The sequence below is a fragment of the Gobio gobio genome, assembly GCF_949357685.1.
Source record: "Gobio gobio genome assembly, chromosome: 7".
Lineage (NCBI taxonomy): Eukaryota > Metazoa > Chordata > Actinopteri > Cypriniformes > Gobionidae > Gobio > Gobio gobio.
This window is the reverse complement of record NC_137103.1, coordinates 19,141,431-19,166,227: the sequence shown is the minus strand read 5'-3', so window position 1 is coordinate 19,166,227 and position 24,797 is coordinate 19,141,431. Positions and strand designations below refer to the sequence as shown.

At 36.4% G+C, this 24,797-nt stretch overlaps 1 protein-coding gene across 1 annotated transcript; it reads left to right on the top strand.

Annotated features, from left to right (window-relative positions):
- The first annotated feature begins 30 nt into the window (after positions 1 to 30).
- On the top strand, positions 31 to 5,762 carry stx19 (syntaxin 19). Its single transcript, XM_079820973.1, has 2 exons — positions 31 to 229; positions 3,379 to 5,762. Exon 2 carries the CDS (start codon positions 3,476 to 3,478, stop codon positions 4,358 to 4,360), a length of 885 nt encoding a protein of 294 aa, XP_079677099.1. The 5' UTR covers positions 31 to 229; positions 3,379 to 3,475; the 3' UTR covers positions 4,361 to 5,762.
- The last annotated feature ends 19,035 nt before the right edge of the window (positions 5,763 to 24,797 follow it).

Sequence of the window (24,797 nt, the reverse complement as noted above, 5' to 3'; positions counted from 1 at the left end):
TTTTTTCTTTTGATAGACATAACTGACATCAGAGGCACAGAGGGAAAACTCGCACTAGCACATATTTGTGTCCCTGGGAGCTGCCATTGCCTCGGATTAATTCCAAGGACTTCCTGAACGTTTCAACAGCTCCGGCTTATTTTACAAGTCTGTGGCAAGATTGGCTAAAAATCTGGGCACATTAAAATGTGGCAATATTCAACCTTCCAGGGATTAAAAGCAATAACAGGTAACTTCTCTCTTTATTTAATCAGTTTAGAAGGGAGAAACCATGATATATTGATATCGGATCCAGATAAGATATTCTTATATAAAATATACAGCCATTTTAATATATATATATATATATATATATATATATATATATATATATACTTGAATGCAATCTGAATGTAATGATTTCAGACACTTGTTAATTAACTGCATGTTAATTGTAATTGAATAAAAAAAATCATTAGTGTAAATTCATATTAAATTTAATTAGTAGAAAGAGTGTTTTTGAACCTCTTCAGTATTATTTATATTCATATTTACATATATATTTTAATTTGATATATCTTAATTACCTCTATTGTATTTGAATTATGGATCATTTGTATTGCCGAAAGTACTAACAAAACTGAAATATACTTTAATGTCAGATCTTTTGAATGTTTCGTGCTTAAATATATTTGTAATTACACATTATATTAATTATATTAACTTGCAATTTAGTACATTCAAATTATTGAATAACACACTACAGTTAAAATTATAATGAAGTATATGCTTTAGTATGTTTGTCAGCACATACAAATAATTGTTACAAAGCACAACAAAATATTTTAAAGCACAACAAAACATTATTAAAACAATGATTTAAAGTGTACTTGAAAAAAACTTTGAATGTGTGTTAAACAGTCATGAAAGTGACCTCTCTCTTAGGTTTTATTTAATTAATAATACATTATCAAGTAGCTATATATATAGCTATATATAGATTTGATGTACACTACAAGTGCATGCATTTCTTTGTTTTTACATGGGCAGAAATTGAATATTCCATCATTTGTATGTGTCTATACACTCTCAAAAAAAAAGAGTACAAAATTTTACCTTTTAAGGTACAAGTGTCCGTCACTGGGGTGGTACCCTTAAGGGTACATTTTTGTACCTCTAAGTCAGGGGTAGGCAAGTTCGGTCCTAGAGAGCTGATGTCCTGCAGAGTTTAGCTCCAATCCTACGCCACCACAATAAAAAACTCATGGCCCCCAGCATGCATTGCAGCATTAAGTATGTCACCATTGTTGAGATTCATATGCTGATTCTTGATATCTGTGTGCGTCTAAACTTTTTTCTCCCTAGAATGTATTTAAAAATCATTTTAAATTTAAAAAATCAAATCGGTGGCAAGAGAGTATTGTTGGTGAATATTATTTATTGATATATTAAGTCAGTGATGAGTTTAGTCAACCATTTTTCTTCATGACAATTTTTGTTTATGGCTTCTTTTGATTTGAACAGATTTTGTGTTTAATTAACACTGTAACAAGAACCACAAACTCGCATACAAATCTAAGAGTCAAACTGCCCAACCAAAGAAAACATTCATCACCACAATGGTGACCAAATATTTTTAATAAAACCAACATCTAAACCTCTGTTAGTTCTCAATAAGAGCTTCTATAGATATCTTGCAGGGTTGGAGTCAAATTCTGCAGGACAGCGGCTCTCTAGGACCGAACTTGCCTGCCAATGGTTTAATTGTACCCTAAGGACCAATTGTTTACAGTTATACGTTTTGTTCTTCAAGGAACAAAATTGTACCTCCACTTTTTTTCTGAGAGTGTACAGAATTAGAATTTTAAAAATTGGCCTATACCCTGACATACATTACTGGAGTACTGACAACTACATTATGGGTCTTTCATTATATTACAATATTAATTATTGATTTCCAAAAAGGAGAGACCAGAGTGGGAGCATATCAACATATCAGCTTGTATAACATAAACTGATGGTTCTTATAGAAAGCAGAGAGACTCTAATAAACAAATAAACAGGCACTTTTGATCCAATACAGCAAATTCAGTAAACCACCAACATGAGCTGAAGACTGGATTAGAGAATGTTGTGCAATGCAATGTGTGACTTCCTCAGATGTGCTGCAGAAAACAAAGGCCACTCTTATATTCATAAGCTTTCTCCCTAAGGAGCTTGGGTGGGCTGTTCTCACACACGCATGCAACTGCAGTCTGTCCTGTTTGAAATCCCTCTAGTAACCAGATAGTCAGTGATTTGATGTGCTCTATTTTACTTTCCCCAGACAAGTTCAGTTCAGTTCACCTCTTGGCGTTATGCTCACTTTCCAAAACCACAGTCCAGCAGCTAGACCAAGGATAAAAACTTCAGCACTCATGCATCTTACTTTTCATAAAGCAAGCCAGTCAGTGAGCTATTTAGAAGCAAACTCCAGTGAATGCTAATATATCATGTTCTGTACAGTGTCAGAACAGACATTATAAATTACAGTGATCGAGATGAATGCGCAGCAGTGATATGTGGACTGGGAATACTGCACAGGTTTTGAATCAAGGTCTTCGTTTAATCCTTCCTTTGACACAAGAGCTGCAGCTGAAGGCATAATGCATGGAAAACATCTGACAAAAATGTGACCTTTACGGCAAATATAGTCTGTTTTCTGGAACTCAGTGCCAACTGTGATTTTACAAGAAAAGCACATGATCACACACCAGTGTTGTTGTCAACTAAAACTATTAAAAGTCGCTTTCATTAATTGAAATAAAGCTGAAATAAGATACAATATAAATATTAAATCAAAACTTAAGTGTAAAAGAAAATAAAACTGAAATTGAAGTACTAAAATGACAAACTAAAACTGAAATGAAAATTAAGCTAAATTTTAATTTAAAATTGACAGAAGTGCTACAAAATAACTAAAACTGAAAATTACAATCAAAAGTGAAAATATAAAAATAAAAAAGCTTCAAAATATTATTAAATACTACAATAGTATATAGAAATAATGCTAGTACTAATAAATACTAATACGTTACCACTCTCCCACACAAAATATATAATTTCTATACATTTTTATAATTCATAAAGTCAAAAAAAAAATGCAGTAAACAAAAATAGTTAACATATTAACAAAATTCATCAAGGAATACTTCTGTGATTTTTTTTTTTCTCACCCTGATGTTGTACGGAGCTCCTAAGGGGAAATGGTCACGTAAAAAAATCCTGGATAGAAAATTCACATTTTTGATTTTATAAAAATAAATGAAATAGAAAAACTTCCCTTTAAAAGTTTTAATAATGTTTTGTTGTTTATTGACAAGTGTGTTAACTCAATATGCCTTCTGTGGTTATTTACAGGGTATGAGAAGCAGAGGAAAATTGTACACACATTCAACGCTCAAATCTAAGAGAATATCTGACCTGCTCCCCATCAAGGTCTTCTACCTCTGCAGTCATGAAGGACCGCATGGAGGAGTTGCGTCAGCGGATGAAGGCCAGCGATAAGATGGTGGACAACAACGCCTTCAACAAGGAGGAGGACATGGACCCATCCTCGCTGATAGGCCTGCAGGCCGTGATCTTTGAGGCGGAGCCCGTCGAAGACAACTTCCTGAAGGAGGCACAGAACATTCGTGACAGCATTGAGGAGCTGAACTCGGAAGTCAATAAGTTCAGCCAGCAGCAGAGAAACTTTATGGCCACTATCAGGCGCCTCAGCACCATGAAAAAGGAGAGTAGCATGACGCGAGACATCAAGTTGTTGGCCGAGAGCCTGAATAAAAGGCTAGATGCTCTTTCGAAGAAGGCTAAGCAAACCGAGGCTGAGTTGGGCCCAGATACCGCCACGTCCCGTATCCAGAAGGCCCAGCACGCAGCCCTTTCCCGCCAGTTCCAGGAAGTAATGCGACAGCACAATGACGCAATCCTGGGCAAGCAGGACAAATGCAAACAGTTTATCATCCGGCAGCTGGAGGTTTCGGGTCGTGAGGTGTCCGAAGAGGAGGTGGATAGCATGATAGAGCAGGGCAAGTGGGAGATCTTCAATGAGAACATTATAGTGGATGCAAAGATCACCCGTGCGCAGCTCTCAGAGATAGAGCAACGCCACAAAGAGCTCCTAAACCTGGAAAGCAACTTGAAGGACCTGAGAGATCTCTTTCTAGATGTGTTCATGCTGGTGGAAGAGCAAGGGCTCCAGATTGAGAACATACAAGCCAATGTGGAGAAGACACGAGACTATGTATCAGTCTCAAATGAGAAGTTCAAAACGGCTGCCAGATATAAGAGGAAGAACCCTCTCAGAAGACTGTGCTGTTGCTGCTGTCCTTGGTGCAGATAGCAGGGCAAGCCTGGCAAAATAAACAATGCGAAAGTTACTCATTTACTGCGCTCTTAAAGGAAGAACTGGGGTCTGTATACATTGGCAGACATTGACCTCTGTTTGATGAAAATAAAAAAGGAGAGGCACAAAGCACTTTTAGACAACATTAAAAAAGGAAGGATTTGTAGTGATGAAGACTTACCTGGGTGTTGACATGCAATACAAGTGGTTATATCAAGATTTCACAAGATGTTATTGTGTTTTGTTACATAGCATTATGTAAAATGTAGTCAAGGGTAAATTTATTTTGCATTTTATTATTGTGAAAAGCCACACCATTTTGGAAGTCAATTTTGTAAATTTATTTAACTGATAACTGTTCCCTTCAGTGTTATTGTTTATAGGTCATGTGTCTGCTTTAGATTGATCAAATATCTACATTAAGACTATAAGCTAGCAAATGTCCTATATTCTTCAAGCAATACTGAAAGATTTCTGAAGGTGCGATCACATTTACCGTTGTCATTCCAATAGGAATATACACGCGATCTGGTATTTTGCTTGACAGTGAAAGATTTCCTCATACAGATTTCTCAGAAAGCTTGATTTGAAAGGACTCCTGTGTCAGCTGTGCTTCATATTTTGTTACACAAAATGTTGACAAAATTATTATTTGATGTGATTTTAAAACTATATCTCATATAATTTATTATGTGAATTTATTTATATTTTATTTTGAGATATAAAATAGAAGTTACCATCTATGAAATGTGATAGCATGCACAGTCTAATATTTGCTCATAGTTAATAAGCCATTACTCTGGAGCTGATTAGAATGAAACTGGTTGGGCTCGTGATGAGGTGAATAATAAAGACATGTTGGTGAGTCAACAGAGCAGGTATCGGTTGTCGGCACTAATTCTAGGATCTGGGTGTGTCTGTATTTTCAGAGGAAAACGTTTTGCACAGAAATTGAAGGAGAAGAATATTTTTTAAAAATGAAATAGAAGAAGAACAATGCCACGTGTTTACTCAGTTAATTGAGAGAAATGTGAAAAGGTTAACATTCCTTTGACTAATGTATTTACATGGAGATTTCTTACCTTTTTAATTTGATAGATGTTTTATTGAATGCACAAAGAGCTATTTCTAGCTGATGAAATATTACAGAACTGAGCATGACTAGAAATATTTATATTGATTCCAGAAATACCAGAACGTTTTTGATGATTGTATATTTGAAGATAATATACAATAAGTTATGACATTTCAAGGCCCTATTCAATCCTAATGTTCTAATTTTCCAAATAAGTAAATAAATAAATGTGTCAATATTCCAAAAACATACATCTGCATATTGTTAAAAAACTTGAAGTGTACTTACGAATGATTCATTAACAATAATTAAATAATAAATGAGAAAAACAATAAATTAATAATTATTTCATTTTGTTTAATTTCAAGTTGCATACAAAGAGAATGTATGGAATGAGTCAAAGGGACACAAATTGGATACAGTCCTTACAGGAACTTAAAGGTATAGGATAGGCGATGTTTTTCATTTCATAAACACTTTTTCACGAGTTCACACTTACAAATAAGTCAAATGGTATACGTATTTGGCGTGCTGTCCGAGGAGAGGGCTCCGAGCTCGGTATTTGGCCCGAACCCAGAGTACTCCCCCCATAGTCCTGGCTGTGGTAAGAACAAGCCAACAAGCCAAGGGTGTTTGCGGGATGCTGAAAACTGTCAAGGAATTTCGATGAGTTGACTTGTATAGTGTGTATATAAATAGGCTTCCTCTCATGCTGATAGGATAGATGTGGTAATTGCTGATGACGAGTTGTTTTGGATAGATCATTTGAACGTGCTCCTCCCGAACTTTGTTTATAAAACATAATTTGTTCTACTGGTGGAAACTCTCTTCACATCCTGATATTAATCAATAATATAAGTGGTTTGTATATTACGAAATGTACATATATCTTCTGTGGAAGTCTCTGGACCAAAACATTTTGTCCAATCGTGTGTATTCGGTCCAACCAGCCTGTCAACGTCCCTGTTCGCGCAGACGTAATCAGCATGTTCCATGAGGCTATGCAAAGTTGTAGACAGTCACAGAGTGCCACAAACAAACAGCAGCCACCTTTCCCAGTTCCTGCTTAAACAAAACAACAAGCTTATGCTATGTTCACAACATGTCGAAATTACCGTAAGTAACGTGCCCCTATTATGCTATTTTAAAGGCTCCTAATTTGTTTTTTGAGGTTCCTTACAACAGGTTTACATGCATCAAAGGTAAAAAAAATGATCATAATATACATTGCACATCACCACATTTTTCAATGATTGTCAAACGACTTGATGGATAAATCAGTTTCTCCAAATCCCTCCTCATCACTAGCATAGTCTGCTCTGATTGGCTAGATGGCCCAGTCTGTTTACCGTCCATTACCATAACTTCATCTCTGTCCGGAGGTTTCATAAAGCTCAGAGATTGTACATTTTTGTTGATTTTACCATATCAATCCGAGCGCATGTCTGATGAAGAAATATTGGAAGGACTATCGCAAGGACCATCAGTGATACGCTACTCATTTTGAGGTACATTACGAGATGTTGCAACTGTAATTCCTCACGATCAGCATTAAAGGTAGCTGGGTGTACGTCCATCAACAAACCCATGTGTATATTTCTAATTTTTTGCGGTGCACAGACGGGCAGCAGAAGGTCAGCAACAAGACATTGGTCAATAAAGTCAGATTAAATGCATACAAATTTTTTATTTATTTATCATTTAAAGGGTTAGTTCACCCAAAAATGAAAATTCTGTCATTAATTACTCACCCTCATGTCGTTGGACACCCGTAAGACCTCCGTTCATATTCGGAACACAAATGAAGATATTTTAGTTGAAAGCTGATGGCTGAGAAAGGCTTCACACAGGCCTCCATTGGCATTCAGTACATTGACACTTCCAAGATCCATGAAAGGCACTTAAAACGTCGTTACAAAGTCTATCTCACCACAGTGGCTCTACAATAATCATACAATGCGACGACAATAGTTTTTGTGCGCAAAAAAAAATCAAAATAACACCTTTATCCAACTTGTTCTCGACTTCCGTGTATGCCTCCACGACGCATGCGCGAGAATATGACGCAGATCCGGCGTTCGGACATATGACCCAGAAGCGATTTGTTTACGAGCAGAGGAAGACGCGCGTGTCTAAGCTGTTGGATTCTACATTGATCGTGCTTTAGGTCTCGGCGTAGTGCTCAAAATGGGGCTTAAGTGTGTATTTCATCGATTCCCGAACACCGGCGCTACGTCATATTCTCGCGCATGCGTCGTGGAGGCGCACACGGAAGACAAGAACAAGTTGGATAAAGGTGTTATTTTGATTTTTTTTTGCGCACAAAAACTATTGTCGTCGCATTGTATGATTATTGTAGAGCCACTGTGGTGAGATAGACTTTGTAACGACGTTTTAAGTGCCTTTCATGGATCTTGGAAGTGTCAATGTACTGAATGCCAATGGAGGCCTGTGTGAAGCCTTTCTCAGCCATCAGCTTTCAACTAAAATATCTTCATTTGTGTTCCGAATATGAACGGAGGTCTTACGGGTGTCCAACGACATGAGGGTGAGTAATTAATGACAGAATTTTCATTTTTGGGTGAACTAACCCTTTAATTATTGGAGGTTTGCATAGTATTCTGATTTTGCATTTGACTGATTTTATTCATTTTGAGGAATATAGAATTTGTTTTGTTTTGTGCACGTGAGATGAGTAAATGCATGTTCAAATTTAGTCTAAAACTACAACAACCATCATGTTTACACACAAAGCCTCTGCACTTACTCACAACTTCTCTTAACATGGGGACAAGAGAGCTGTCAGTCAAATACTTTTGAAAAAATAACTTGTATTACTTTTTTGAAAAAGTAACTCAAATATTTTGTTGTCAATTTAAAAAGTAGTGCATTACTTTACTAGATACATACTTGAAAAAAGTAATCTGATTACGTAACTCAAGTTACTTGTAATGCGTTACCACAACACTGTTAATAACACCCCATACGTTAGCCCCCCAGCACTAGTCTCAACCTCAGACATCACGCCCACAGACATTGGCTGAACATCTGATGCATATTGCACACTTTTCTGGAAACACTTCAGGAGTTTCGAAGTCATCATCTGATTGGTTGAATTCTACAGGATGTCCATGAGACGTGTATGTTGCTTTCTTTAACGGCCCGCCTGGAAACAAAGGCTATGACGGCAAACTCCTTTGTGGAAGAAGAACAGCGTCGTGATTACAACTGTGACAATGAGCGCTTACCAGGATCAACTAAATGCTGGATTTTCAAAAGTATGTGAAATACGCAGCTCGATTGTTGCAGTAAACTTGTACAATGTTCTTGAATTAATAATGTATAGACGCATGCCGGTCTGTTATTGCAGGGACATCGACTTTACATTTTCAAGCCCATAAACATGACGCGTAACAAAACAAACTGTGATTGGTTGCCTTACATGTCAGTCAAACGTTCTCTCGGGCGGTCCTTGGCCAATGAAAGCTGCGATAGAGTCTAGACCGTCTGCCGTCTGCCGTCAGTCTGAAGGTCTGGCTACACGAGACTAGACCAGGACTAACAGGAATGACTGATGTAACTTTAAAGTTTGCAAAACAAATCTTGCATCACCCTTTAACTTTACTTTTTAAGTTGTAAAAAGAACAGACAATTAATAGACACAGTTAACAATGTCAATTAATAGACAGTGCATTAATAGACACAGTTTTAGGTAATAGTGGCCCACAGCTGCTTAGCAGAACTAGGCTATTTCAGTAACACAGTAAAAACTCACACAATATAAAACACAAACCTATGTTTTTTGAACACCCGGTAGAATATAGGCTATATACGTCAATATTTATTCATACTTACAGGTTGTGATTCTGAGGAGCAAGCAGGTCCAAATAAACTGGGTATTGACCCATCTTTCAAGAGCAAGCATTTGCCAATCCCATGTTCACCTCCGAGATTTGAAAAGCAGCCATCAGTAAAATGACTTTTGAGGGCTGGTCAAGTTGTTTGTGGGCGGACAATGTACAACATAGACGGGCATAATGCGAATGTCTTTTCTAGTGACGTAACCGTCACGCAGTGAGATTCGAAATACAAACGATTTGTATAGGCGGGTCAGAGTTGGGAGACAGTTACTTTATTTATCGTGCACTTTCAACTTTACAACTTTGCAGAACATTTAAATTCACTAACAGCTATTTTACACACTGCATGAAAGGGAATATGCGAAAAACCATAACAGGGGCACTTTAAGAGATGGCAACCCGTAACATTCTCCTCTGAGCTTTGGAATTATGCATTTCTAACAGTATCAATGCCGAAATGAATAAGCAGCAGTCAGGTGGTACAAGTCAGAGCCCCTGTGTCAGGAGTTAGTGCAGCAACAAAGCACATGCACGAGACAGGACTAGTGAACTTCATCCATCTTGTTTACTCATCACTTCCGTTCTCACACACATTGTATCATTACACAACACTTCAGGTACAACATCAACAGTTCTGGCTTCCTTTTAAAAATAGGACTCCACAATACAATTAACTTAAAAACACAACATTTCCCCCTTTTTTAAAGAACATAATAGAACATCAGATTTAGGTAACATAGTCCTTCAACCAACTCCGAACATCATGTTTAGGTCTAATGGAATGAGTGTGTGTGTAGTGAGCAGTATTCTCAGCCGGAGTTGTTGGTGTACATGGAAATACAGTGAGATGGGAAGCATTCAATGTTTCTTAGGAACATGCAAGGGGTTCCATACCCTCACTTTATCCTCCTCTTGGGAAAAAAAGAATAGAATCAGTGTACTTTTTCATTTTATGTTGCAGCCACCTAACCCTTCGGTCATGTCAGTTGCAGGTGCACAGAAGCAGATTGCAAAGGGTGAAGTACCAGTTGCAGCAAGTGCTGATTGGCCATTTGGACAGTGTGTTTGAACACATGGTTGAACCTCTCTGCATCACCATTAGAAGCCAGGTAGTAGAGAGAGGTATGATGGCGACAAATGTTCTGCTGCAGTGAAAGCAGCAGAAATAAGCAGAACACTGTTATCAGTAACAATACTCAATGGATTTCCATGGCAGCTGAAGACTGATGACAGAAACAGTGTCAGTGTGAGTAGAGGAGACCTCAGGCCATTTGCTGTAACAGTCAGCTAATGTTATAACAAACCAGGAGTCGAATGCAGTGTCAAATGGCCCAACTATATCCACAGCCACTTTCTGCCATGGTCCATCTGGCAACAGCACCGGCTGGAAAGGAGCCAATGCTATCTCATGACCAATTCATACATATTTGTATGCGGTGGCTAATTCATACGCAATTCGTACGACCTCACTCTTATGAACAACATTGCCATCTGTTGACAAATAATTGAAGTAGCTACAAGTCAAAATCTGAAAATCTGGTCGGTTGAAGGAGAATGCATCTGTGAACACACATTTTATGTAGGACATTGTCTAGACACAATATGAACTGCAACTAAATACAACCCTCACAGAAAACATTCTGCAGTTTTACATTTTGAAAAAAAATTTAGTAGAATTTATAAGCTGTTTTCCTTACGGAACCAAAAAATGACATTTTGTCCCCACACATACACACACACACACGGCCTTGAACAAACAACATCCCATGTGGTTCTATGTCATTGTAAAAAATGTCCCTGATTTACATTTGACCTCAAAGTCAGGTCTATTTTAGAGAAGTCCATGTGGGACATGACTGATGGGGTAATGTCATTGTAGTCTTCAACATAATGATGATTTCACTTCTAAGACTTTTAGAAGTAGGCCTATTTCTTCTAATTAAGCCTGATGTTAGCCTGGTTTGCGTCTGCACGAGTGCGAAGGTGAACAAGAACAAATGAACAAGAACGCTACTGACCATGTCAGCTTCAGAGTGCAACTTCAGATTTATTTTTTAAATAAATCAAAGGTGGGCTTTGTTTTCATTAGGCAAGGCAAGGCAAGTTTATTTGTATAGCACATTTCATACACAGTGGCAATTCAAAGTGCTTTACACAGAAATGAAGTTAAAATATTCATAAGAGAACAAAATAAAAATAGAAATATATATAGTATAACAGTTATAATAGGAAAAAAAAAAAAAAAGATGTAATCCCTTACACTGACTACTTTTTAATGTACTTCTTTAAAACGGTCACAGTCTTTTTTTCAAGCTTCATGTCACTGTATGGTGATTGACGCTAGATGGTGCTACTGTACAACAGAAGAGTTTGCATCAACTATCGCAACACTGATTCAGCGCAAGACAACGAGCTGCATAAGAAACATTTCTGAAAACGTTTGCGTCTGTGAGAAATATCCTGGAAATCTGTGTGTTTGTGTTTTGTGCCCTACTACATGACCTATGTGAAGAACTAGTGAACCCTTCAGCAACAACACCTAGGCTATATATTTGAATATATATTTGGCACATAACATATCCATGGACATTTCTTCTAATGAACATCTGACCTGATATGTAAACTAAATGTCCATAAAAGCAATGAATGTTCATGTTTCAGTACTTAAAGGTGGATTATATAATCAGTTGTCATTTACATTCTACAAACAATACATGTATTTATATATTTATTTGTCCCTATATATTGATTTCAATTTATATAGGCCTACTGATTTAAATTTCAATACATATATTGATTTCAAAATACTATTTTTTGAGTAATAGTAATCAGTTGCTCACTCGTGGAAAACACAACATCACAGTGATTTTCTTTGACTGTTCTCTGCAAAAATAAAAATAATTTATAATAAAAATTATTATATTATATTATATTATTATAATGTCACTGTTTGATGAAAACCACGTATCTGTAAAAATTGTTCAAGAGCATAAAAACTCATGTCTTAAATCTCCACTAAAATTAGAATTCTGTCATTACACACATATTCAAATGTTCTGTCAAATATGTGTAATAGTTGGAAATATGTTTCATTGGACAGTGATTATGTTATGTTAGTTTATGTTATATGATATATTATATGATTGATATGATATGATATTAATTATAAATACATGTAGAAAAATATTATATTATATTATATCTTGTTATATAAAATGTGTCTTTTTTTCCAGTTTTATTATAAGTAATGACAGTCTGATCCTGTTCTGTGAAATATTTAATGGCTACAACTGCAGTTTTGGCTGCATTGACATTTTCACTCAGATTTAAAAAGTTAATCTGGACTGATAGCTGTATAATATGATTAATACACTCAGATAAAAAGATTACACACCCCAATGGCTATATCATGCTATTTGTCCAATTGAATAACTGCTGGGATTTTGTTAGTGTGTGGAGAAAACTCAGCAGTTTTTCTTTTAGTTTTTTTTGCTTGCACAATCACAACTGAAATCTTCAGAGAGTTTGTGCTTTGTAAGGATAAAACTACATCCTATTAATTCTTTCAAGAGGACAATAAACACCTTTGTTCCAGAGGTTACTGTTAAACAAATACATTTAAAAAATGAAAAATGAAAAAAGAAAGATTTGCTGGAAAAGATGAATGTGCACAGCTCTGAATAAAAAAAATAAAAAAATAAAAATAAAAAAAACTGTCTGGTTCTTTTTCAGGCCAATTATAACAATGAATTGACCCATACTGTGATGTAAAGTATACATTACATGTGTAATACGTAATAACATTATCTCGAGGCATTGATATAAAACCAAATAGGAAGCAGAAAAGGTCAAAAATAAATGTGCTCATCTTTAACAGTGAATTACATCAGTGATTCAGCTTTTAAAAGATCACATCAGTGGTTTAATAAACTTTCACAACCCGACCGCTTCAGAATCGAGTGAATAGAGCTCTTTGTTCCCTGGTCCCGGTCTGTAATATTTTGGCTTGAACCACCGGGTCCCGATGTGGTTCATCAGCTCGGCAGACTGCAGTGTACCTGGAAGAGTCTTTCACTGCCTCAGGAAACACTTGCACTCAATAGGAGCCACCCCAGCCCCAGCTGGTTCGTCTAATTTACCGCCACTGGTGACACTCATCCTCTGAACCGTGAATATTTGGAGGGCTAGACTTCTCAAATACTTCTTTATTTTGCTGCCTCATTAGATGAACAGGGCTCCGGGGATGGACTCGCTCTCAGAAAGGAGTGAGTTTAGTGGTGGATCATTTAGTAAATGTCACTCAGGTGATGGTTTTCCCACAATGCTCAAAAGTGTTTTCTAGAAATCACTTTTCAGGAAATAAAAAGGCTAGTTGTGAGATTTTAATCTGAAGCGGTGAAGAGTGATGGTTCAACCTTAATATTATGGTTACGATAGCATGTAAAAAATATTTGTAAATAATATAATATTTAGTTATTTATGTGTAACTAATGTGAAATACTTTTGGGAAGATGTCCTGCAATGTGACATGCTTAACCATCTACAAGTATTTTAAACAGCAATTTTATGATTATTATGCACAAGGTAACCCTTGTGAAAAAGAAGTGCACTTTATTGTATTGAATGCGTACTTATAGTCTACACTTCAAATCTAAAAAAGAACATTTTAAAAAACTGTACTTGCAGATGATTTAATATTATGAGATATTACAATTAATGTTAATTTAATTTCAATAAATTACAATTTGAATTACAAAGTGTGTAATTACAAATATATTTAACCCTTTGACTGTCACCCCCCTTTTTGAGAATACACATGAAAATGCACTATCCAAACTTAAAGGGCTGTAATTCAAGAATGCTTTGGAATATAGACCAAAGTTTGGTCTCGTTTTAAAGACGACATTCTGCAGATTATTGCTGAAGTGAAAACAATTCAAAATATGAAAGTATGAAATAGTTATGGAAGTTTAAATTTACTGTAAATGAAAAATACTGTACTAAATATTTTTTATTTCATATAAAATATATATTTTACAAAAAAGAATTTACTCTAAAATTACTATAAAATCAAAGCCATATGTCTAACCAATTTGTGTTCCAAATTTGAAGTTGATATCACAAAAATTGAAGTCCCCATGAGATTTTGTTTAGGGTGCTGTACCAAAAATAGCCACCGGGTGTCATTCAAATTCCATTTATTGTTGTTTTGATGCATTTTCCTGTAAATTTCTGTCCAAATATTACTTCCATCACAAAACAGTCACCAAATATGGACCCTTGAGACTCAGACCTTTCCGACAATATGCGTTTTGTCAAGATTGGAAAAGATTTTGAATATAAAGTAGTTAAAATAATTGTTGTAATATGAAACATGACAGCGCCCACTAGGGGAGGAGCCCACTAGAATAATTTAGAGTAACGTTTCCATGGCAACACAATGTCCGATTTCAAAACGGTTTTCACAGGATGAATTTTGAGTTTGTAAGCTTTCAAATGATACCTAATTTGTGATAATTACTTAAATATATGATATGAAAAAATCCTTTTTCACAAGGATAGAGGGACAGTTATAGCCTAAAATATTCTCTTTTCCTTAAATATGCTTTTTTTCTTAAATAAGTTTTAACATAAAATCTTGATGTTGATAAAAAAATGATGCGTTAACAAAACCATTATAATATATTTTAACTAGGATTTTCTGAATAATAAAAACTCAATTTCCATAGAAATTGCTCCATTTGTGCATTAGGGAGGATAAAAAAATCAGAGAGTGACAGTGAGAGATGAGAAAGATCCCTTACATATTACCTTCACTGTGAGCTTGATATGATGGCACCAAAAATGAGAGTGAAAAATGCTAATCAGGAAATTGATTCAATCTTAACCATGTGGTGAACACATTTTATTTACAATGCATCATTTACGCCTTTGCTAGAGTTAATGCGATATCAAATAATCCACACTGAACAGCATTTAAACTGTTATTTAGTCTGGAAGTGAGCCTTGCTGGAACTGGAGATTCGGGAAGGTGACAGATATCCATTATGGCATGAAATGCCTTCAGTGGATACTGGATAGCAGGAGTTTTGGCAAAGCAATCAGGATAAATGTTGTGGTGAAGAGAACATCAGACATTTGGTCGCCAGGAGAAGAGGCCTTCATGAATCTGAAGGTTTGTGATTGGTGGTGGGGAGAGTGGCTTCTGTGAGGTTTTCCTGGTGAGGCCTTCGATCTCTGCCATACTGACAAACTGGGAAGACAGTGGAAATCTTGAACTGACGTTACAATTTGACAACTCTCTTAGGTGTAGGAGAGCATCGGGAATTTTAATGAGCAGCCAGCAGATTTTGATAGGACTGTCAGAGCCCAAGGGACGTTTGTCACATCACACCAAGACCTTAGAGGTTTGCACTGCTGCAAACCCTGTAAATATCCTTGGATAGATAAGAAGGATGCAGACGTTTTGGTTTTCATTTGTTTAATTACAGCCCCAAAATGTTTTGAGTAGTACTTTAATACTCTAGTCGTTACATGAAGTGCACTTACACAAAAATCTGCAGTTTTACAAGCTTATTTCAATATTTCACTTTTTTAGGTGCACCTTTTCAACTACTCAGTTGAATCACTTGGCAGCAACTCAATGCATTCAGGCATGTAGACATGGTCAAGACAAACTGGTGAAGTTTAAACTGAGCATAGGTCATTTTTGAAAAGTAATTTAAGTGACTTTGAACATGGTTGTTGGTGCAAGATGGGCTGAGTATTTAAGAAACTGCTGATCTACTGGGATTTACATGCAAAACCATCTCTGTGTTTACAAGTAGCGAATGGTCCGAAAATATCTAGTAGTTCTGTGGGTGGAAATGCCTTGTTGATGCCAGAGGTCAGAGGAGAATGACCAAACTGGTTTGAGCTGATAGAAAAGCAAAAGTAACTCAAATAAGCACTCATAACAAGGAGGTATAGGAGCATCTCTGAACACACAACTCGTTGATCCTTGAAGCAGACGGGCTACAACAACAGAAGACACACTGGATGCCACTCCTGTCAGATAAGAACAGGAAACTGAGGAACAAAGTTCGATAATAGAAGACTGGAAAACTGTTGCCTTGTCTGATGAGTCTGGATTTCTGCTGCAACATTTAGATGGGTCAGAATTTGGCCTAAACAACATGAAAATATGGATCCATCTAGTCCTGCGTAGTCAGACCTTCTGCCAGCTTTCATTGGCCAAGGACCGCCCAAGAGGATGACTGACATGTAACGCAACCAATCGCAGTTTGTTTTGTTCGGTGTCATGTTCAGGTGCGGGCAAATGTAAAGTCCCTGCAATAAAAGACCTGCATGCATCTATAAATGATTTATTCAAGAACATTGTACATTGTACAGTTAAGCGCAATAATGGAGCCGCAAACTTCACATACTTCTGAAAATCCAGCGTTTAGTTGATCCTGGTAAGCGCTCATTGTCACAGTTGTAAACACGACGGCGTTCTTCTTCCACAAGGGAGTTTGGCGTCTTGACGGCATTTATTGACAGGCGGACTGTTAAAGAACACAACACACACGTCTCACGGACATCCTGTATAATTCAACCAATCAGATGACGACTTCGAAACAGCCAGTGGTCCATGGGTGTGTCTTCTGAGGCTGAGGATCCATCCTGCCTTGTATAAACGGTTCAGGCTGCTGGTGGTGTAATGGTGTGAGGGATATTATCTTGGCGCGCTTTGGGCCCTTTAGAATCAATTGAGCGTTGTTCAAATGCCACGGCCTATTGTTGCTGATCATATCCATCCCGTTATGACCACAGTGTTCCCATCTTCTGACGAATACTTCCAGCACACGCATGTCACAAAGCTCAAATCATCTCAAACATGACCATGAGTTCACTATACTGAAACTGACTCCACAGTCACCAGATCATAATCCAATAGAGCTTTGGGATGCGGTGGAACAGGAGATTTGCATCATGGATGCGACAAATCTGCACGATGCTGTCTTGTCAATATGGACCAAAATCTCTGAGCAATGTTTTCAGCACATTGTTGAATCTATGCCACGAAGAATATTTTGCCACATGTGACATCTTGTTTCAGAAGAGTCTGCTGAAGCCATAACATTGATCACAGGGAGAGCTGCAACCAATATTGTAAAAAAAAAAAAAAAAATCTTTAACCATCAATTCATAATATCCCATATCACAAAGCAATTCTTTAGCACTTACAGACAGGTTTTTATTAAAAAGAGCACCAATTTCATGACTTCAAACTGCATCTGAGAGGCCATCCTTTAATCTGATTTCCTGGAAATAGATGAAAAAAATAATCCATTCGCTGAGAGTGCAAGAGAATGCCTTGTTATCTGCGCTATAACAGGTCTAATGCAAAATACTCTCACTCTACCCCTTGCTGTTCTTAGACCTGTTCCTTTGCTCACACTGCAGGACATCTCAGCACCTGCCCAGAGAACTCAGGATCTGCTAAAGTGCCACATCTCTTTTCCCAAGATGCCCCAGTCCTATGGCAGTCCAAGGCACTCGGTGCTGTTCTGTCAGTCCCGGTTTGGGAGAGAGATGGATCCTGGCTTCCAAAGTGAAACCGATACTCGTGAATTCCAAGGTGCAGGCTGAAGAGGACCGTGGCTGTGACATTTTGATGTCACAGCTGCCACAGTTGTACTTCTTAAATTTCTTATTTGAGTAACACTCATAAATATTGCCAGACACTTTAACATACCAACAGCTGTTTTTCTACATCAGCCACATTCTTCCCCAAATGTTTTTAAAGTTTGTATACAGACACAGCTTTCATGTGCAGATATTTACAGCGAAGAGGTTAAAGATTGCAAAAAAAAAAACAAAAAAAAAAAACACATTTAAACATAGGGATGTCCTCAGTATATTTAACATGTTTAATATATTGTTAACAAATGGTTTATTTTCGTATTTAAATTCTGAGCTTTGTTTTCTTATGAACAAAGCACAGATTGCAAATCATTACATCTGTCTGGTTCATATATCATTACAATATTACAAGGAAAATAAGAAAAGATATTAGCTTGAACATAATTAAATCTATTCTTAGGATTATTTTGCATCGTGACATAATTTCTAGATAATTAAACACCCCCTCCTTTAAATTCCCAAATGTTAAAATCTCATTACTGTAACGTGAATAAATAATTATTAAAATAAAAAAATCCCTTTACATTATTCTTCTACGTTACATATAATATTGTATAAAAAGAACCATATTATAATAATGTGAATGTAATGGAAATAAAAACACATTAGAGTAACCGGTATAAAAAGTATTAGAACTATTGTAGAGGAAAGGTTTGATAGTTCAGGTAGAAAAGAAAAAGGAGTCAATGAATTGTATATATATATATATTTATTTATGTTTTATTTTTTGTCATATTTAATTATACATAAGGATACCGCTTGAATTTTACAGTGCAGTTCCACAATTTATCATAAAATACATCCACATTATGACTATCCTGAGGGCCATAACTGCTAAACATATTTACACTGATGAGTTTCGCCTAGTTTTATGCATAGAATTGTGCTTATATATCATTCTACTAAAAGTATATTGCTGCTATAAAATGAAAAACATATCAATATACATATAGATAAATCTAAACACAGAAGTTGTTGCAGAGAAGATCAGAATAGAAGACAGTAGTAAGAGGGAAGGGGATATACTACGGTCTTACAGTGTTGGATGAATTTTGGGGGTTGGGGAGATCTGAAGAAGAAAAAACACTATAATAAGCGGAGAGCTGTCGGATTCATTTGGTGTCTAATGTGTAGGCCACAAAATCTTGGGTTATTTTTTATACCCAAATCCTGGGTTGAATTTTGGGTAATTTTTTTTTGGGGGGGGGGGTTATTTTTTCAGTTTTTGTGTTACCCAGATCCTGGGTCAGACGTAACAGCCCAGTGTTTGGGTAGTTTTTGTGTTACCCAGCTCCTGGGTCAGACGTAACAACCCAGTGTTTGGGTAGTTTTTGTGTAACCCAGATCCTGGGTCAGATGTAACAACCCGGGTAGTTTTTGTGTTACCCAGCTCCTGGGTCAGATGTAACAACCCAGTCTTTGGGTAGTTTTTGTGTTACCCAGATCCTGGGTCAGACGTAACAACCCAGTGTTTGGGTAGTTTTTGTGTAACCCAGATCCTGGGTCAGATGTAACAACCCGGGTATTTTTTGTGTTACCCAGCTCCTGGGTCAGACGTAACAACCCAGTCTTTGGGTAGTTTTTGTATTACCCAGATCCTGGGTCAGAAGCAACAACCCAGTGTTTGGGTAGTTTTTGTGCTACCCAGATCCTGGGTCAGATGTAACAACCCAGTCTTTGGGTAGTTTTTGTATTACCCAGATCCTGGGTCAGATGTAACAGCCCAGTGTTTAGGTAGTTTTTGTGTTACCCAGATCCTGGGTCAGATGTAACAACCCAGGGATTGAGTTATTTATCGCACACTTTGGTTTCACTTTATTTTGATGGTCCCTTTAACACATTCTGTTGACTATAAATAACATTGCACCTACATGTCTACTAATTCTCAGTAGAGTGTTAGTAGAGTATTAGTAGACTGGTAGGGTTAGGGTTAGAATAAGTTGACATGTACTTGCAAAGTTACTTATAGTCAGTAGAATGTCTGTTGGAGGACCATCACAATAAAGAGTTAGCAGACACTAAGCAGACAGTCTACTGATAATCTAATGAGAGTTAGTTGACATGTAGTTGCAAATTTACTTATAGTCAACACAATGTTCAAAAGGGACCATCAAAATAAAGTGTTACCCATATTTGTGTACATTTTATTTTATCTATAAATTCATTATTGAGCTGGATGTCGTTTAATTTTATGCAAAGACACATACAGGGGCGCGATGTGAGTCAAACAAGTTGGTCTCGTCTGTCTTTTCGCATGATGGAAACGACTGATGTCTTGCATAAATTTGTAGGATTTTATTCAAAAATATACAGAATACACTATAAAAAAGGCTGGGTTGTTTTTTTTTAGAGCGTATAAATACTTTTGATATTAAGATATGTTCTCAGAACTGTACACTGATTGTTTATTGACAAGTTATGGAGCCAGTCATTTTGGATATGAGTGAAACGCAGGTCAGCGGTCTAAAGTTAGAAGTTTCCCTGCTGAACATCATACAAGTTCCGGCACGAGATCCAGTGCCATTACAGTGGAAAAGGGACAACAGAGACAGCTCGATTACACTTGAATTACTTTTAAATTTTACATTTTAAATTCTAATATTTGCTAAACGAGCTTAAATGTTGGCAATACAAAAAATATGCTAAACTGTATCATATGATCAAAAATAAAGGAATTATAATGCAAAGCAGTGGTTGTGCGAGTATTTTAAAAAAAATCTTTAGAGGATTTAAGTTAATCCGTATAAGTAAATCCTATAGTAAAAATTAATCCACGATATGCTGGGTTAAATCAACCCATTATGTTGGGTTAAATAAACAACCAAATTTGCCGGGTAAAATTAACCCAAAATGTGTTGTCCTTTATTTACCCAATCAGCGTTTTTTTAGAGTGCATGTTTTGGCCTGGTCTGATCCTCTGGCAGCCAGTATTCTGAACTCTAACAGCCAGGTCCTGAAAAACAGGACGGGACATCTTTTACACTGACCACCCTCACTGACATCTGTTTGCCAACAGTATCCACCCAAACATCGATCTGCCACCAGCTTGTGTCCAAATATTTTACACTGTTGTATATCAAACTTGAATCATTCTAACTCAACGCAATTACTTATTTATGGCCCTATAAATTATTCTCCCTGATATGAGCCTCAGTCACGTAAAGCTAATTTGGAGTTTGCGCTGTTTGGTCTGCTTCTATTCATGACACACACGCACAAGTTCTGGCTTTTTTCGATTCTTAATGGCTAAATGCGCAAGGGAATGTTTTACTGTTAATTTAGGTCACAATAGAGATGACTGCGCTCTTCATGGAGTGTGGTCACATTCAGTCTGCGTTCTTGTTTTAACTGGTTCTCATGCTTATTAGCAGTCTGAAATAGTACCAGGGCTTTGAAAATGTACTCATGAAAAAACAAAAAAATAGGGTTGATTTTATTTTGGGGCTTGAACTAAACAGCTCATAGGAATAAAAAAATAAAAAAACCCATATGTTTCACTTTATGCTCTGTTTGATCCAGATTAAGGATAGCTTCCCACATTAAAATTGCTATCAAACATGTTCAGTGACTGAAATTCATGGTCAGAAAAAAAGCAGTTTATGCAGAACTGTATAATATGTCCTGCAATATTAAAACAATAAGCCATGCAATAAGCCAGCAGATTTTACTATGTGAAAGGGGGAGGTGAAGCCTGTATTCCCTTATGAAAAACAAGTGTGCTTAATTTTTATAAAATGTGCATTTGTAGTGTGCTTCAAATCTAACTACTAGTTCATACTAGTTCTTAAGACACAGTCTTAACATCATGGCTATGTTCATGCAACTGGCCCCTGATCTTAATGTTGCACGTTTTCAGTGTATGAAATATCATTGTGTTCATTTACTGTGGCAGGAGAATGAGGAGTTATAAGTGAATAAAAGCATCCATAAAATCTTTAACATCCAGCGAGGCCTTTAAAACCTCCCTCGTCTCTCTCAGAATGTCTGCGGCTCTCCTGAACTGTGCAAACTCACTCTCACACAAAGTTAAAATCCTCCCTCATTAAGATAATGATGAGAACATCCTTGGGCATGAAATATTTCTAAAATTGCAGCATAACAAAGTTTGATATTATGATCTTGGTTGATTTGATTTTACACTAGTATTATAGAACCATTAATTATTCCATCAAGCAAAACTCCCTGAAGATGATTTCATGATGACAGGTTTCTTGTTTGCATTACTTTGGAAGCCACACTGAGAAGTTTTAGTTTTAAATATTTCACCACAAAGGCTGTACAACACATTTACTGCTATTCTGTGCCTTTTTTTCAATCCGGTTACTGCATTACATTAAACCCTCTGACAACGCTCACCTGAAAATCCATTTCATCCGGCTTCAAATTATAATATCATCTACATTTTTGGCAGGGGGTGTTAAGCAATCATTTCCCAGATAACATAGACTTTCCAAACCCTCATTGTATGAGGAAATGGCTGCACATTTCATTACCGTTTCATGCATTTCATCAGCATTAGTGATGTCATTGTCAGCTTAAAATGTGAGTCTGCACCGATATGTGTTACAGCCGACAAAATTAGTGGTGCATTTGTTTCAGTTATGGTTGTTTCTTCAACTATGGGCATTTTTGAACCTGCATGTGGACTTTTTAAAAAAGAAACTCACTTGCTTTTCACGCTCTCACTCATTAATTTTTTCAGGTAACAATGTCCACCGTGAATTTACAATTATATTTTCTAAATGTGATAAACATACATATTTATGATTCCACAATAATGGCATATCCAGCACCAGCATATCTCAAATGATGTATTGTGTTTAATAGCATGTGTGATGGAAATGTATTGTTATTATTATTATTTTTATTGGAACATAATCCTTTGCTTAATCCGTCTTGCTAAGGTTGATTTCATGACTAGGATACATAACTTAATGTATCCTACTTTATGTATCCTATTAAATGGATAGTTCACCCAAAAATGAAAATTAGCCTATGATTTACTCACCCTCAAGCCTTCCTAGGGGTATAATGCATTCTTCTTTCAGACGAATACCATCGGAGTTATATTAAAATATATCCTGGCTCTTCCAAGCTTTATAATGGTAGTGAATGGGAGCCCAAAATGTGAAGCCCATAAAAGTGCATCTATCCATTTTAAAAGTTATCCACAAAAAAAGTGTAATGGCTTAAGGTGCTACACTTTCTTCGTAAATTGAATACTGAAGGCGGCCACCGGAAGTTAGATATAATGTGCTAAATATGGATATTTTTCTTATACAAACCCATCGATTTACTTCAGAAGGCCTTTTTTTAACCACCCGGAGCTGTGTGGATTTCTTTTATATTGGATGGAAACACTTTTTGTTGGTCTTCAAATTTTGGGCTGCCATTCACTGCCATTATAATGCTTGGAAGAGCCAGGACATTTGTATTCGTCTGAAAGAAGAATGTCATATACACCTAGGATGGCTTGAGTGTAAATTTAGTAAATTATGGGATCATTTTTATTTTTATCCCTTTAAACATTTGTTTTACTGTTTTTTTTATTTTCATAGGTATTTTTACTATTTTTTCCTGCAACTTTTGTTTATTTTATTAGATTTTTTCATAATTTTGATAAATTACAGCTTGGTTACAAATTATAAACAATAATTATATTATGTTGCCATTATTTTTCTTTGTTTTCTTCACACTTCACTGTCTTATTGTGAAAAATTGATTGAATTGATGAATAAATTGATATCTATACATCATGGATTTTCATTGTTCATGACTGAATGTCTGGGTCTGGGACATGGGTAAAACATTAATATAAAAACAGCATTTGAAAAGTAGCAAATAGAAATGATTAAGGCATTGTAAAAATTTTGTCTTAACCAAATGTTTTAGTGTTAATGAAAGTCAACCCATGGTAAATAAAAACACCTGAAGTGCACTCAATTTATAAATTATTTTCATCTTATTATTACCTTTTTGATGTGGCAAAAGAGATGAGATGGCACATAATAGCATTCATAGCATTTTATTATTGCGGTCTGCATAACCTTATACATTTTGAGCAATATATATACCAACTTGATGTGCATCAAGCAGGCTTGTCTGGGCTGAATTTGAATTGAGACTTTAGAAAACTATTTAAACTGTGGCTCTGAATCATGATTGAGTCATTCTCTTGTCTATTGCAGGCCCACCAAGCTGACTGGAGAGCTTTCATGTAGACTGTGATTGGGATCATGCTGGGTGACCAGTGGAATCACTCAAACAGTGTGGAAAACGTCGCCAACACATAAGCAAACCATTTCTCAAAGCCACGACTGTCATCATAAGAAAAGGGAGAGCTGAAAGAAAACCAACATTTTAGATATCCAGGCTTTACTTCTAAATGTTTGTGTTCCTGTGGATATTCTGGACTTAGTTATGACCTCATTATGTCATATGAATGATGCATGTCTCACAACAACTCCTCTATTAACAGGAGAGGAACTGCGGAGATTTCATGTGGAGCCGTTTTGCGCCAGTCATGTTTTTTCCAGCGGTGTAAAAAGTATAACTCAGCATGCTCACTTCCTTGGTATGAGTGACTAAGCCAAACGGTGCAAACGTGGTAACAGATGCTGAACTAAATTCATGTTCTCAACAGTAACACATTGATTACCAATAGCACATTTGGATCTCATATAGAGAACATGTCACATGAATCATGAATATATATCATGTGGATGTTGATAGCTTAAAAACATAGCATATTCCTATGATGACTGTTTGATTATAAGTATTTTTCCAACGATCTGACAGTGAAATATAAGAG

Coding starts and splice junctions, on each gene's coding strand:
- stx19 (XM_079820973.1), top strand. CDS start 3,476: ATGAAGGACCGCATGGAGGAGTTGCGTCAGCGGATGAAGGCCAGCGAT.